Below are 16,632 nucleotides of genomic sequence, written 5' to 3' on the forward strand. Positions count from 1 at the left end.
TAACCCTGTGCTGAGGGGGCTCCTCAGCATGTGCCATATTAAGGGGCTCGTTGTATTAGACCATCTTAGTTCTGCAGTCCTGAGCACGTTTTCTTTAGGGAACAGGTTGCTGTGATATATGTCAGTGAACAGGTGTTTCGATCGTACCAGTACCAACCATAGATGGAACTGGACAGAATTTACAGCAACAAGCCAGAACCTTTTTGAGAGGGAGCCAAAGAAAAATTGGCTCTTCTGAATGGAAAATGATCGGTGAATCGTAATGTTCGCTATCTTGCACCTCCTGCAATGTGGGACTTGTTGTTGGACAGACAGTCCGTGTGAATAAGTGCCTAAATGACTGCAACAAATACTCGTGGCGTACTTGTCTTTTAGTTCGCTCAGAGCTGAGCGGCTCCGTGCGGCCCCGTTGGTGACGTGGCGCTTAGTCCTGAATCGTGTGCAGGCGGTTCTGTAGAGCACTCCCTCCTTCCAGGGGAATGAACCGTTGACGTGTCCTGGCGCCCGCCCCTTCCTGCGGAGACCTCGCTGCCGCTGCCCCTTCTCAAGGTGTGAGAGGCAACACGATGTTCCAACTGTATTCAGCTGTTAATGTGAGTGGAAACTGATGCAAGCAATGTCATAACAGTTTTCGCAAGATTGTTTAACTTCTACAGGCTGACCTTTGGTGTGTTCCTTGTTAAACAGTGAGGCAAATACCAGTTTCTTCAGAGAGCTCAGGCTGGCAATGCTGCTATCAATGCGTCTTCTGGAGACTTGGGAGCATGTAATTCCATGTTAGACAATTAACTCCTGCCCATCACCTGGGATCGTCTTCTAAAACACTCTGAAAATAAGTAGCCAATTTCCCTGCAGCTGATAACAGTATAAGATGATTCAAATTCTCGTACTCCTTTTTGAGTATGCAATGTGCACGGGGACACCTGTTTTGGGATACTTTGACACCACAGGACTCTAATCTGCTGGCTTTTGCAGCCTGCTGACTGACTTGTGGTTGTCAGCTTCTAAATAGTGTTCTAAGGCTTTTGTAGCAGAAGAAATAATACTTATTGTTGGTTTAAGGAGAAACAAAACGAACAAAAACCCACAAAAAGACCCCAAACCAAAACAAGACACTCCACCGCACACAAAAATAAGTCCATGTACCTGTGTTCTTGGGTTGTGAACGGGCCCCAATACTGCCAGCGTTCCTGCAGTGGTGGCAGCACATAGTGAAGCGGAGTTCTGATTCTCTATTTCTCCATATAAATATGGGCTAAGATAAGAGTTATTGCTTTTTGTCTTAAAACAGCCTAATCCTTTCCTCATAGAAACAGCAGTATTTCTCAATGCCCGGTGCCCGTTTGTGGATTCTGAGATGGAGTCACACGCGTTCAGAGGTATGACAGAAGCATTGCAAAAATATTTTCTCCTGTTTTAAAGTGGTGCAGTCGTTACCTGATGAAGACGTGTTCCAGACGTGCCTTCTTGGTGGAGATTTACATCTATCTATAAGTCTACCCAGCTATCAGAAATTAGGATAGATGCTGTATTTTCCCTTAGTAACGGTAGAAAGCTTATAGAAATGAATCCTAATTGCCGTTAACATAACGCAGAGGAAGTTTGAGGTGTTGCTGGGGAGCGTGGGCTGGAGCAGCAGGAACCAGCTGCGGGCGCTGTGACTCCTCGCGCAGATGGGGCAAAGTGACCACAGGGTGTTCCCGCAAACCATCATCTCGCATTCATGTGAGGCCAAAGCTGCTGCTGGATTTACTGTGTGCACGGTGACAATAGAGGGAAATAATAATAAGTCTTAACAGAAAGTAAAAGGCATTTTGTTGCGAATGAGTAATGTGTCAGAAAAGCAGGACAAAGGGTTTTAGCACAGCTAGTTCGTGTATTTAGCTCCCTAGTAAAAAGTTCTCACTTGCGAAAGCTGTGGTGAGAAGTTCACGCTCTGTTCTTGTGACTGATATAAGGGGTATTTTGAGGTATTTAACACAGAAAATATATTAATAACAAATTCCAGGTTTCTCCCTGAACATCTGAAAACACAGTAATTACAGGGCTTCAGGGAAGAAAACGGAAGTTTCTAATAGTTTACAAATTATTAGCTAGAAATAAATCTCTGTGTTTAAGCTGCTGCATAAAGAAAAGTGGAGAAGTCTTGTAACATTTTTGAATAACTGATAACAGATATACTAGAGGAGTAAATATCCTTCAAACGAACACAAATGTGTTGGATATTTGAGGTGGTGAACAAAGCGTTCTTCAGACTCCTGAATTACATATATATTTAATTCAATTATGCTCAACTTCGTACTCTGGCTGCCGGTGCTTTTTGTCCCAGTCGTGCAGGTTTTACACTCATCCAGACATTCACAATTTCCTGGAAGGAGAGAACATAACACCGAAGTTTCCATGTAATCAATGTGGAGAAGAAAACTGACAACGAAAAGCTCCGGTTCCCTGTCTCGCGGAGCCCTCCCGAGAAGCCTGCACGCTGTTCCTGTCAGGAGCACTGCGCCTTGCGGAAACCGCCGCTTCCTTCTGAAACACAACTGCTGCTGCCTTGGAATAACTGAAGCGTCTAACAGCACATGCTATTACACAACAGACCACAAGAGCATAGGAATAGGTGTGTAAATGTGATATGTATCTATAAACTCATATACTGGAGAATGTCTTTTAAATGCTATATTGTCCATTGATCTTAAGTGTATGATGTGTTTTCTTTATGGTATCTTTGGAATCCATATCAGTATGTAATACAGACATGGACATGGAACTTTAGATATTTTGGAGTTTATTTCTAATTTGTTTTTTGCTGAAATGTGGTAGTTGTGATTTTTCCGACTAAATATGCAGGCTTGTGCGTTTACCGTAGAACCAAGTTCCATGTATTGGGTTGGTAAGTGTTGTGGGCTGGATGCCACTATTTTTTCCTGAACAACAGCAGAAATTACTGACTTGCAATTGGATGATGCCATAGGGCTTAAATGCAACCTTGTAACTTAAAATGTATTTTTACCTATTAAGAAAGATAAAATATTTCTAAACCAAAATGTTCTCTTCGTATCTTTTTCTAACAGGATGGATTGACCCACTCTGGCTGTAGCACAACTGCGGACTGTTTAGTGCCATACTGTAATTCTGCTAGTGCAGATGTGTTGTAAAAAGAGGTTGTATTGCTTGAAGAAATCATACAGCTTAGGAAAAGTGTTGTCTTTAGAGTATTTAGTGATAGCATTTGTTCAAACGCTGATTACGGCCGTGACCACAGAGGCAGGGAAGCTGCTCCCGTGTCACATTCACTGCAGCGTGCGCTACTGTTGATGCAGTTTCACTCTTTCAAGAGCAATATAATACTATTTAAAGGCTTAATTACTAGAAATTCTAAGACTTCAGTAGTGGAGTGCTGGAATTTGTCTTAATACAAAATAAATAGATTCATGTCTTGGAGTTGGTTTAAGTAACATAAGTACCGTACGTGGATTCGCTCCAGGTTGTCATGTCAGGAGGCAGCAGAACCAAACCCGAGTGCCCGAAGCCGCAGCAAAGGCAGGGCAGGGAATTCCCGGCTGTCGGAGAGCTCTGGGACGCGGGCTTTGATGCGAATTACGGCTGTGCGTGGGTTTAGCTGACGGGACTTCGCTCCACTCGGGGACGCGGCCGCGGTTCGGCTCGGTCGCCCGGGGCCGCGGTTCGGCTCGGTCGCCCGGGGCCGCGGTTCGGCTCGGTCGCCCGGGGCTCTTCAGAGCGGTGTGTGCCCGCCGCTGTCCGTGCGCGCCGCTGGGCTCGCTTGTCCGGCTCCGCGTCACCGCGATCTTTCCTTCCCCCCGCGTGTGTTTTGAAACCGGAGAGGTTTTCAACGTTTCCCAGCAGAGCGGGCTGACATTCGCGAGTCGCTCCTCATTTAAAAATAACTTTACGCTGGTGTGTAACCTGAGCGCACGTCAGAGTCCCGTTTCTTCCTCCTCCTGTTTCTTTCGTGCCAGTGGTGGCCGCTAAAATGGCCGGTTTGTGTCCGTCTCTTCGCTCGAACCGAAGCGCGGAGCGGGGCGGGGACCCGCGGGCCCCGGGGCTGCTCCCGGCGCTCCGGCCTCTCGCTCGTACGTGCCCGCGCTCCCCTCAGCGGCCCGGCCCCGGGCGGGCTCCACTCCCGCCCCGCCGTGGGCCGCGGCCCGGCCGTGCGTGCGGGCAGCCAGGGCAGCCAGGCCGCCCCGCGCCGGGACCCCGGCTCGGCCCCGGCCGCTGGGCGAACGCGGCGCCGGGAGGAGGCGGCCGGGCCGGGGGACGAGGCGGGAGCTGTCCCGGCCCGACCCCCGCCCTGGCCGCTATGTTGGCCGGGCGCAGCGGGCTGGCGCGGGGCATGCCGGGAGCTGTAGTCCCCGCCCCAGGCGGGCTGCGGCGCTGCCGCGGGGCACGCCGGGATTTGTAGTCATGGCGCGGGAGGCGGTGCTCCCAGCCGGACCTCGCGCCCATTGGCTGAGGGCGCCGAGGGGGGCGGTGCACAGGTGGGCTCGACCGCTCTCGATTGGCTTTCTGGCTGCCCCGCCTCCCGGCGCGATGCCGTCACTTCCTCCCGGCCGGAGCTGGCCCCGCTCATTCTCTTTAGTGTTTGCCCTGTGCCCGCCGCCACCCGCCGCTGCCGGCCCGGCCCCCCGGGACCCGGCCCATGGACTGAGCCGCCCGCTGGCCCGCAGCACCAGCCGGCCCGGGAGCCGCAGCCCAGGCAGCCAGGTGAGGGGGGAGGCGGCCCGGGCTCCCCCCGGCGCCGAGGCAGCGGGGCGGGGGGTGGCGGCGGGGCCTAGCGGGAGGGACAGCCCGCGGCGGGAGGGCCCGGCCCCCGCCTCCCACCGCTGCTGCCCCGCACCGCCTCACCCCGCACGGGCTGTGCCGGCCCCGGGGCGGGTGCGCAGCCCCCGGCCCGGTCCCCGTGGCCCGGCGCGGGGGAGCGGGGCCGGGCGCGGCGGGGGAGCCGGGGGCCGTGCCTGCTGAGCCGCGGTGGGGCCGCTGGCGGGGGCAGCGCGGGCCCTGCCCGCCCGCCCAGGCCGCGGGGAGAGCGGCGGGAGCGGCAGGTGAGCTGTCCCCGGCGAGGGCGGCGGGAGCGGCGGGGGCTGCGCGCCCCGACCGCCGGGACACGGGGCCTGCGGCAGCCCCGGGCACCGCGGGGCTCCAGGGGATGCTGGCGATCCTGCCCGGGGCCCCGGCTCCACTGGGAGGTGACAACGGTGGCTCTGGCGCCCGCGGCTGCCCCGGGCTCACTGACCCCCGGGAAGTGGCCGCAGCCCCCCGGCTCCTCCCGGCTGCCCAGAGCGGCGACAACAGTCACCGAGTCCTGTAAAGTCTTGGGCACCTGATCTCGGTAGCAAAACTCCAGAGCCTGAACTGGGCTTGTCCGGCTGTTGTGACTGAAGGTGCAGATGTGACAACAGCAGCGGCCGCCCCCAGCCCTCCCCGGTCCAGATCCAGCGCAGGCAGCGGCAGCCGGGGCTGGCGGCACCGGCTCTGGCAGCCACCGCTGCACCAGCCTCGCTGCTCGCTGGGCGTTCATCACGACACTTCAGTTTTTCAGGATATGTAACAGCAACAGGTTCCTTTTAAACCTTCGTGCTGCCGCTGTCTGTCCGAGAGGTGGCACAGGGTTTGGCTCATTTTGTTTGTCCATCGGGTGATACTACGGCTGGTGACACTGACAGCCATTTTTCTGGTTTATTCCTCTGTTGGGTATTTTTGTCCTCATTTTTCTGGCAGGTTTAAGGCAAACCTGTGAGGAACATTATTTGGATTGTAAATGAAGGCCAGGTGTATATATAGCAGTGAAATAAAATATCTCAATGAAGCCCTTTGTCTACTTTTGGAATAGTATATTTACAAAATCTTCTTTTAACCAGAACAAACAAGTGTGCTATGTAGTTTTCTTGCTCAAACTGGCAGGAATGTATTTATTTTTAAATACTAATGAACATCAAAATCTGAGTTTTAATGATGCACCTATAGCTATGGTGCAATACAGCGATCTCTGATTTGTCTCTTGATCATCTCATATGCGCAGCAAATTCCTGTGTTCAGACTTTTACAGAGATATTCTCTGGATGTCATCACATCTTGATGAACATTTAAAGACAAGATGGGTTGGATTTTTTACTATTTTTTCTGTTTTCTGATATCGGATCAGAATCTCATTTCAAAAGTCTCCTTAAAGGATGTATGCAACACACAGTTCTTTTAATTAGCGTTATTGTTTTAAGCAGCTACTCTTTCTTTCTTTGAAATTTTTCCATCACATTTATCATTAATCGTTTGTTCACCATCAGTACCAGTCAGTCAAAGTATTAGGTGTTTTGTAGCCAAACTAAAGTATTCATTGGTTGAAAGAAATTGGGGGAGATGCAACAGTACAAAGTCAGAGCAGAGCTGGAGAGTGCTCTGTTCCCTTCAGATCTTGCTGAAAAGCAGCAGCTTTGTTCTGAGAACATACCAGCTTTCAAAAAATGTTTTCATTGCTTGGTCTGGGGTCGGTGCTGAGGGCTCGATTACGATTTCAGTGGAGTTCCTGAAGATGCGCTGGGACAGCCGCGCTGCGCGCCGGTTCCCAGGTGAACGGTCGTTGGTGTCAGTGGCTGCTTTCGCCTGGTCTGCTGCACGATAAAATATCATTACGTATTTTGTGCCAATACCAACTCAGCTAGCAGTTACCATTTAAGCATGTATCTTTATTAATGATTTCCTTATCACTTTCTGGTTTATTATTGTGTGTTATGTTTGGAACCGTCTGCTTTACGTGTACATCTGCTAGTTCCCTCATTTCCTTCAGGTTTTACTTTCAAATTTTAGCTTTTCATCACCTGTTCTCTTATTAGCAACCCATGTCTTAGCTTCTGAGTTAATTTGCTTAATATTTAGTGTATCCGCGCCTGAAAATTCATCTTAGCGGTTCTCACAAAGAGCATCCTCTTTTTCTGCAGTGGGTGCTGCCTTTGAGATAGTCCTTGTCTTGCCCGAATAGCATAAGGATTTATCTCAGAAGAAAACGTTGTTCAGCCAGCACTTTACAGCTGTGTAAATGGGCTGAAGTCTGTAAAGTTTGCAAACGTGTAGGGGTTCTTTAATATTGATTGGTAGTGAATATTTATGTAGACTTTCCAAGTGTAAATATCTAGATGTTGTTCTTAACCACTGTTGCAGCAGTCAAACGCTTTAGAATTTTATGCTATATATTACAAACCTACCAGTGGTGGGGGGGTTTGAAGGTATATGAAGAAATGAAGCATCTCAACAACCCTCCTCGAGTTTGTGGCAGTTTGTTCTTCGCGCTCCAGAATGGTTGAGTGTGGGACTAAAGAGACTCGGCCACCATGTTTGAGTTATTTAAAAAACACCTTTTGAAAAAGGGAGGAGAGAGGGACTCTTTGTAACCCGTGCTTTGTCAGGGTAGCGACCGCGCTGAGATGTTCCCCGGTCTGCAAACAACGGGTGAAACGTCTGTCGCCACGGTCGCTCCTGTGCTCCAGGGTGTCAGCGCCGGGCAGAGCCGCTGCTGTCCCGCACCGGGCCGGGGGGCCCAGGGGACACCTGCAGGTGCCGGGAGGGACAGGTCAGCGGGTGGATGTGCATCCACAGCTCCTTTCGTGTCTTGGCTCCGCCAGCCCCAGCGTGGGCGCCGCGTCCTTTGGCAGAGGTAGCACTCGGGGTTTGTGTTCGTGTTCCACCTGTGAAATAGGAGTGAATGAACTTTCCCTCTCCGAGAACAGAGTTTGTTGTTGATGAGGAACAATTAATCTTCCTTCCCAAGCGCCTGATGGGTTGGTAACCGTTCAGGTGCGCTGAAATGACGCATCTGCTTTTCAGGAAGAAATTAATGCCTGATTTAAAACCTCATTTCCTGTAGCTAAAACTTTTTCTGGGATAGTGTTTATGACGTGATTTTCAGTTGGTGATGTCAGGAAGTCCTTGCAAGTTGAATCTTGATAGTTTTGTCTGGTATCTGTTCTGTTCCTCGTTCTGCTCTGCCCTTGTTCTGTAGCAGCCCTGCCTGCCGCTGGGGCAGGAGTGACGCGGCGTCTCCACCAGTGCACACCAAGTTCCTGATGAGCAGCATGATGAGAATGTCACAACTTCTGGCTCTCTGATTGTTCCCATCCTAAGAACAGGACACCTTTCCATATTCTGGTCCTGACAAGGAGTAGTTATTTTTTCTTTTGAGGGTTTAGTCTCTCCTGTATTTTCAGGTGGTTTATCAGAGCAAGTCTGGTAGGACCCACATAAGATCCCCCTTTTTGCCCAGCCTGTTGTTTACCACCAAGGCCGTTGTCTTCCCCTGTAAGAGATGGAGATGCGCTGTTGCGGTTGGGTGGACAATGACAATGGTGTGTTTGCGGTCACGGGGGTCCCGGCTGGGAGGGGGGGCAGGCGCCCGTCCCTCTGCGCTGGCAGGTATGCCAGCCTCGCGGTAAATGGGGTGTTTATCAATTGCTTTCCTAAAGTCACCCAAACCAGTGTAGTTCACTGCAGTCATTACTATCAGAAAGCCGTTTCTTGATGCACTTTTAAGCCTCTTGCCTCTAGTTCTGTCACTTTAGGCACGAAGAACAGATTATTCTTTTCCACTCCAAAAACCTTTTATGTGCTGGAAGCCTGCTGGTTGCCAGGCCCCAGCCAGCCTGCTGCTCTTCAGCACGTGCAAGCTCAAATCCCTTAGTGTTTTTCTTATAGGTTATAATTTTCTAAAGCTGTCTTGTGCTTTCCCTGCTCTGTCTCTGCTGCCCGGCTCCGTGTGTCCCCAGCGCGGTGCCCGGCGTGGAGCTGGGCTGCAGCCGCGGCTCCGGAGCCCCGGGTGCGGAGCGGAAGGGCTGCTCCGGGTCTCTCTCGGGCTGTCTTTCCATTTCTGCATCTCGATATGATGATTGTTTTTTCTAAAAGAGCCCGTCCGCGTGGGCCTGTGCTCGGTAATGGTGTCGTGTTGGCTGCGGCTCTCCTGCTCTGCTGGTGTCAGCTGGTGGGTTTTCTGCCCCGTGTTGGGTCGGCAGACAGGGCCTGCCCGGGACCTTGCACTGGTTCCTCCTGACACCGAGCGATTCGTTTTTGAGCCTGGTTCGACCCCCAGAGATGGCTGGAGAAAATGCCCTTGTCTTTACACAACTCAGTGTCGATCCTGCCTGGGACTATTATCCATTTCCTTGTTTTCCAGGTGCTTAATTAAGCCTCCAGAAAAACTTCTAGGAGCAAAGTTGAACTGATAGGACTGTAATCCTCTCGTCTTCCTTCTTCACTCTCCAGTTAAAACAGTAGGCACGGTGTCTGCGCTTTTCAGGCTTTGTGTCCTCCTCGGTGCCGTGGGGCTGCAGGAGAGCTGGTTGCGGGGCTGCAGGAGAGCTGGTTGATTGCGGGGCTGCGGGACAGCTGGTTGCGGGGCTCCAGGAGAGCTGGTTGATTGCGGGGCTCCGGGACAGCTGGTTGCGGGGCTCCAGGAGAGCTGGTTGCGGGGCTCCAGGAGAGCTGGTTGCGGGGCTCCAGGAGAGCTGGTTGCGGGGCTGAGGTCCGTCGCAGGATGTTCAAATGGCCGTCTGAAGTAAACACGAGGGCTTGTTTATCTGCGTCCTCTTCTCACCTCAATCAGGACCGAGATCTTGCCCGTTTTGTTGCTGGTAGCGACGTTGCTTGTGTCCGCGCACAGCTGGCTTTAGTCATGGAAGAGAGGATGCAACGCTTTGTGCTATATTTGTTAGCACAATAAAATATGTTTTGATTTCCATTTAGTGACAGGTTTCACATTCAGTACTGAAACAATTGTATTCTAAAATGGTTTTAGATTGATTTTTATATGCCTATTTATGAGATAAATCATTAGCTTGGATATGTAGCCCAAAGGTTTTGGCTCTCAGGTTAGTGGCTTGCTTCTGGTTTGGCTTTGTGGATGAAGGACTGGGTCTAATTTCAGTAGCCGAAGCGGGTTAATTTCTACGGAACTGAAAGCCTTCCTACAGAAAGGAAACTTGCAAGTGACTCTGTTAATCCTGCAAAGAGCACTTGTGTGAAATGGCGCTGTACAGGAGAAACCCCTTGGTTTGGGGCAGGAGCAAGGAGAGGAGGTGGCGAGGCTGGGCTGGGATTTGCGCTCCGCTGGCGCCTGGCGGGGGGACGCGGCGGGCACGTTCTCGCCGCCCGAACACACGAGGCAGAGTCCGCGTGGTGCTGAGACGTGCTGCACACAACGCTGTTGTAGCTTGAGGAAGCAAACTGCTAACTCTCTGTTTTCCCTTTTAGGCATTCTCCATCATAAATATCCTATTCGGAACTAAATCCAAATCTCCGCTCTCTGGATCTCCTAAAGGTACAGGAAACTTACTTAAAACTTTAAAGTTTCTTACCTTTTATTTGCATGATATTAAAGAAACCACAGGTTGTGGTGAAGTGTCATTATCCACGGGAAGCGTCTGGTTTTTGTTTGATCCTCTGGCTTCTGTCTGCAGCACCTTTGACAATCACCACACAAAAGAGGCCCCAAGAGAACTTTTATATGAAAATGCTACGTTCTTTCTTTTATATAGGAAGATTTCCATTTCTCTTTGGCTGGGTAGGCTATGTTCACAGCTTTGTGCAGTTCTTTGTTTGCATTTTAGTTTCCTTAGTGACTTCTGAACTTTGCATTTTGATGTATTCAGGATTTCTGGGAATATTCCAGCCATTAGTGTGCCAAAAACCCATAGAACTCTCAAATCTGCGCTGGGTGACAGCGCTCTGTCACCTGGAAATCCATCTCGAAGCTTGTTGTCCAGAGGTCATTGTGGTGTTGGGTGACAGTTTTTACCACCGAGAGGATAATATTCCAGTGCAATGCTGTCTCAATGAAATTCAAAACATGGATGTCCAAGTTAGCAAAGAGTAAGTAAGCATGGCGGGCTGGGCAGGAGCAAGTTAGGTGATCAGCTGCCCAGACTACATGGGTAAAACATTTCTTGGTTCATGTCTCTTTCTGTGTGAAGTCCTAACAATGCCTCCAGTGTCCTGTGGCGCTCAGTTATTTGTGCTGGTATTTGTCTTGAGAAGTTTGAAGCGGCTCACCATGCTTACATGTAAAATCACCTGGAATACTGGCGTCTTGGTTCCGCCGTCCTCTGGAACAGCCTTTGTAAGTTGTCAGCCTCAACTTTCCATATCGTGGTGCTTTTTCTTGGGTAGCTGGGATTCCATAAGCCTGTTATAGGGTAGAGGGCGTATTTGTGAGGGCACTAGAAACCCTTTAATAATCCCCAACTAACCTATCATTGAGTGTGTGGTGATGGACAGTAAGTTCTTATACCCTAGTGGAATAGTTCACACAAATCAACTACAGTATCACAACCTTCACAGGTAGCTGAAAAAATACAGAATCCCAGTTTTCTTGTCATACTGTTCTTTGAAGTTGCTTGCCAGCGCATGGGCTAAATGTTTTTAAAAAGAAAACATACATATTTATATATATGAACGTGTAAGGTATAATCTTGTAAGTTGCTACCTAGTATCTAAAATTGTTGGAAATGTGTGGAATTTTAACAGTTCACAAGATGTTTTTGGTGCCCATTTTGCTTTGGTTAGCCTGAGCTCGGTGTAATGAACTCTGCAGTAGTTCTGAACTGGTGATAGCCCAACTTCTGATCTGCTCTGTTGGTGAAGGGGAGAGAAACATGATTATGATGTAGCGATTTATGTAGAAATGATAAAGCAATTTATGTAGAAGGAAGCATTATATTCACTTAGATGAAAAATGATGCATTCACTGGAGAAGTGTTATCTTCATTGCAATCCCGTGGTCCCTGATAATGAATTCCTGTTCAGCTGTGGCAGAAGGCTGGCGGGCTCAGCTGCTCGAGTGTCCTGGGACAAACCCTGAAGAGCCGTGCGTTCCGCAGGTTTCACCTTTCTCTTTCAAGTAAAGATTTAGCTTATTGATTCCTTAACATTTCTTTTCTGTCACGCGTTGCAGCTTTTCCTTCCTCCGCCTCTAGAAACAGCCCCGGAAAGGCGCACTCGCTCGAGTCTGTTAAATACAGCTTTTCTCTCTTGCTAAATTAATGGCTGCAGAGGCCCAGTGTCTTTATGGTAATTCCCATCATCAGGTGATGGCTACACCTGTCACTGCGAAGGGTTTTGCGAAGGAGAGTCGTGGCATTGTGAGCTGGGCTCTAACGCCGCGCGGGGTTTGCTGTCAGTTCCAAAGTCGCTTGGGTTGTGCGTGAGGCCGAAAGGCTGGGGAGGAGGGGGTGAATTCCAGCCAGATGTGCCCCAAACACCGTCCCAGTCGTGACTGCGCAGCCAGGATTGGTCTCTGTGCTGGGAACGAGCAGGTTATGAGCTACGGACGTGTCTGCGGTGATTTGTTTTGTCTGGTCGTGGAATGTGCCCAGCTGAAATCTGTTTGAAATGGGATGGGTTTCCAAGACCTTGTGTCAAGCACTAGGATGTGACCTCCAGTCTCCACGGATTTGTGTGAGTAACAGCCGCATATGACTGTGCGGAGGTGCTGGAAGGAGAGCTGTTCCAGGCTGCCCCGGTGGCTCTGGGCACAGCGGTCTGAGCTGCCGCTCTCAGGTTCTGCCGTGCGCCACCGTAAATATAGAAAGTGAACTAATAATATCCTTGTCAGGGACTTCCCTTCTTGGGAAGAAAGATTACTAGGGTTCGGTGTACCGTTCCTCTCTGCATTGTGTGGTTGACTGGAAAACCACTTTAATGTATGTATTTTGGAGCTGAAATTCCACGGTCCCTAGACCAGGCGATGGCGAATAGATGAGGAGTAGTGCCTTGCTTGAAAAGCAGAGAGCTTGCAGGCAGTTTTGTGAGAAGGATTTCAGACTTGCTTTCCAGCAGGATCTGGAAGATCCTGATGCTTTTGACTTCAAAATAGAACATTTTGGTGCTATCTTCTCAGAATGTGTGGATTAGAAACTGGTTAATTTGATGACTTTGAAGGGCATTGCAGTTGAGCAGGGAGGGGGAATTAGACTCTTTCATTGTACGGCTTTTACCAGGTGATTATTCTTGGTGAAAGTTCTGAAAGTTTTCAGCATTTCTGTTGATACTCCTGGGAATGAAACTTGGAGATTATAAAATTGTTACTGTGGGGTCTTATTCCACATCTCATCCTTGTCTGACGGCTTCTTGGAGCTCCTGTCGATAGGCTCCCTGACACCATCTTCACAGTTACAGCACACCCAATGTGCAACTGCTGCAAGTGCACTCGTCAGATACAGGACTTGATTGGAGTGTAATCTACATAGGGGTCTTCTGAAGTAATGAGATCTGAACTAATTTCGCTCTCTAGTAAAAACCAAAGTTATCCAACTGGTAGTGTGGCGAGCCTGACCCGTTTATGATGTTTTTTCAAAGTAAAAGTATTCCAGACGATTGATTTGTTGGTGTATCTGTCGTTTCCCAGGAGCTTCCTCCCTCTTAATAAATAAATGCGTATTTGTATCCATGAATGTATTAACGTGGGTTCTCCCTTTAGGTTTGTTTTGTCAGTCACTGGCTAGACAACTCCCTCCGAGTCGTCGCTGCCCCTCTCACACTTGAAGTGCGTTCGCGGGTTCCACGTTGGAAGCTCGCAGGCACTAGTGGGGTTGTGTTGCTGCTGGGAGCCCCCCAGTGGAACCCGGAGCAGCGATTTCTCTCCTCCTTTTCGTCTAAAATAATGAAAGAATAAACCTTGGTTTGCTGCCCTAACAGAATCTGTGGGTGACCAGCGTGTGTGTGTAAAATGTGTGTACTTGGCTGCCAAAGTGATTTTTAATAAATAAACAGATGTGTGGATGGTGAGTGGCTCCGGGCAGCCGAGCTCCGGCAGCAGCGACAGCCTTCAACCGGCAACCCGCCCCTGTATATTTAGGTTTAACTGAAAATAGCGTTGCATCCGTGTGCAAGAGAAATCCAATACTCGTTGGTGGGCGGAGGAAGGACCTGGCCCGCCCGGCACAGTGACCGCTGCCTGTTCCTCACCCAGAGGTGTCTTCTTAAATGAGCCTAGATGCCTGTGGGCGCTTCCAACACTTGTTTGCAGCGTGGCAAGGCCAAATAACTCTTAAGCTGGTGCTTGAACTGTGACTGAGACACATTCTGTCTTAACTGGAAGTAACCTTTAAAGCACACGTAGCTCATGGAGTTTCCGAGCTCACAGCTTCCCTTTTCTCAGCCGTTGCTGCTTTTCTGCTGGACACCAGCTGTGTCCTCGGGGGAGCTCGGGCATTCCTAGTGATCCTGGGGGAAGAGTATATGATTATAATAAAGGGTGCGTGCTCTAAATAGTTGTTGTATAAAGAGTGCATTTAGTGCTTGCCCTTCCAAGTTACAACTTTAAATGGCAGAATGCATGAGCTGTAATCTGGTGATGAAAGTTGCTCTTTGTTTAGGGTCTAAGCGTGGCTATCGGTGTGAGTAACTGCATTTGCATTGTAAGCAGATTCATTGATGGGAAAACAGATGGGTAGTTGATCTTAAATGAGCAAGCATAAATAAAGCCTCTATACCACTTCTCTTTTGTAAATCAAATAAACATGAAACTTAAATGATAGGGCATATAGATTGAAATATGCTGTTAGAACTAGGTGTCTTATTGCGTACAAAATGGAAGCAGTGGGTGTTCCATTGAATGCTTTTTCCACTTTCCTTCTTTTTGCTACTGGAGAAATAATTTCAATAGACTGTTAGTTAGAGAATGCTAAATATTGAGTATAATCTTTTTTATCTTTGCGTTTCAGGTTAGCAGTTTGGCTCCGTCACGCTGAGATTTCCTGCCTTCAAAGCTGTTTGCCTACAGTAACTGGCTCTGGTGGGAAGCGGCCATGTCTCAAGTTCAAATTCAGAATCCCTCTGCTGCCCTTGCAGGGAGCCAGATCCTGACTAAAGCCCCGACCCTGGCGCAGCCCCTGAGCATCCCCTCCACCGCCAGCTCCCTGCCCTCCGAGAACGCGGGCAGGCCCATCCAGAACTCCGCGCTGCCCTCCGCGTCCGTCACGTGCACCAGCGCAGCCGCAGGTCAGGGCAGCGCGGGTGCTCCCGCCCTCTGCGCTTCCGTGTGATGCGTTCCTGGTGCCTTGCACCTGCAAACACTTTACAAGTAACATTTCTCCAACTACAGTGCCTTGGAATGCCTTCTGCCTGTTGAAGGAAGTCTGTTTGAGACAGACCGACGCGTGCTACTCCACAAAGTTCTAGTGCTGGGTTGAAATGTTCATAATAGTAAAGAATACAAGGATACAACATTGACTAGTCGTCTTTTCTACAAGTGGCGTGTTTTAAATATAAAAATGTATTTGAAATAGTTTTAGTTCTATTATCCTTAGTTCTTTTATGACCATTTAATGATAAATATATTGTGCTAATGGAATATGATAGGTAATAAATAAAAATAGATAACAGGGAAAAATAGGCGAAGGTAAAACAAGTTTACTGATTTTTTGGGAATGATGAACACTTAGCAGATTTGCTCCTTGAAATGCGTTACACAAGATGCATCTGGGTGCGGGGGTCTCCTAACCGCGGGGCTCTGGCCTGCGTTAAGACGTGAAATGCAGCGGTGCCGTATCTTTTGGGCGCGTATTGCGTGGAAGTCCCAGCGCGCGGTAGATTGTCGGCGCTGGCTGCTGAGCAGAGCTGTTCGCTCCAGCACAGCCGTTCTGACAAGTGGTGTGTTGCAGACAAACAGATGCTAAGCCAATTAGGGTTTTTTCGTTAAGGATTGTAGTGGAGTTCATTGGTACTTGTTCATTTGGATTTTCTGTCATATTTCAGCTCCTTCCAACATGGCAAACCCCAAAGAGAAAACCCCCATGTGTCTTGTGAATGAGTTAGCCCGTTTCAACAAGATTCAGCCCGAGTATAAACTTCTGAGCGAGCAAGGTCCAGCTCATTCCAAGGTAAGTGTTCACGAAGGGGTTTTAGTGCTGCTGTCCGTGCTGTTTCCTAAGCGCAAAGTGTGTGCTCTTGGTGTGAGATGATACAGGATCATGGAGGAGAGTGGGAAGCTCAGCAAAGTACCAGTGGCAGGAGCTGTGGAGCTGCTACTTGTGTGCTAGATGGTTATTTTCCCAAAGTATGTGAAGTTTGAACTTACCCGTTACCTAACACTACTTAGTTTATTTTGAGGATTATTTCTGTGAGCTCCAGTATGAGATATTTGGCTTTCACTTCCATTTGATAAAGCAAAGTTTGTCCCTTGCAGCCTTTGCTAAAAGTTTGTGTATTAATGATCTTTAACCAAACTGTTGTGCAAATGTTCGGTGTTCTTGCTGTGGTGCACTTCAATGCTTTGAGAGAAATCCCACCAACTTGAAAATATGAAAATAGTTTCTCAGTCCAAATTATCCCGTGAGATGCAGGAAGATTTCTGGCAATTGTACTACATAAGGAGCTGTAGTGCTTTTGTGATGATGTAGTTGGTGAGGTACAAATCTGTATTTGTTGATATGCCCAGAATATATATCCTTCCTTATCCCATGTACTTAGAAGTGCTGCAGAGCTTTGCTGTCTAATCAGATAGGCTTGTGCTTACCTGTGGGGTGTGACGTGAGCTCATCTTGCTTCAAATGCTGAAAAATATTGATTAAAAAAAAATACAAGAGAAAAAAACCAAACCCACAAACAGTATAAACCCAAGACCGAGTTATGCAGAAA

The 16,632-nt window shown here is 49.1% G+C and overlaps 1 protein-coding gene and 1 long non-coding RNA gene across 10 annotated transcripts in view; one reads left to right on the forward strand and one right to left on the reverse strand.

Moving 5' to 3' along the window:
• Positions 1-2,256: 2,256 nt before the first annotated feature.
• Positions 2,257-4,375, reverse strand: LOC135575547 (uncharacterized). Its single transcript, XR_010466517.1, has 2 exons — positions 3,470-4,375; positions 2,257-2,368 (listed from the first exon to the last, which is right to left on the reverse strand). It is a non-coding gene; the product is annotated as an uncharacterized LOC135575547 (long non-coding RNA).
• A 162-nt stretch (positions 4,376-4,537) lies between these two features.
• The window catches only part of STAU1 (staufen double-stranded RNA binding protein 1), a 28,655-nt gene continuing 16,560 nt past the window's right edge, over positions 4,538-16,632 (forward strand). For 6 of the 9 annotated variants that reach the window (XM_065031779.1, XM_065031783.1, XM_065031785.1 and 3 more), the window contains exons 1-4: positions 4,538-4,722; positions 10,249-10,315; positions 14,718-14,994; positions 15,751-15,875. In XM_065031779.1, the coding sequence (XP_064887851.1) occupies positions 14,802-14,994; positions 15,751-15,875 (318 nt within the window). In that variant the 5' untranslated portion in view covers positions 4,538-4,722; positions 10,249-10,315; positions 14,718-14,801. The remainder of the gene's footprint in view (positions 4,723-10,248; positions 10,316-14,717; positions 14,995-15,750; positions 15,876-16,632) is intronic. The other 3 variants (XM_065031781.1, XM_065031780.1, XM_065031782.1) reach the window with 3 other exon arrangements.

The sequence above is a fragment of the Columba livia genome, chromosome 16, assembly GCF_036013475.1.
Source record: "Columba livia isolate bColLiv1 breed racing homer chromosome 16, bColLiv1.pat.W.v2, whole genome shotgun sequence".
NCBI classification, from domain to species: domain Eukaryota; kingdom Metazoa; phylum Chordata; class Aves; order Columbiformes; family Columbidae; genus Columba; species Columba livia.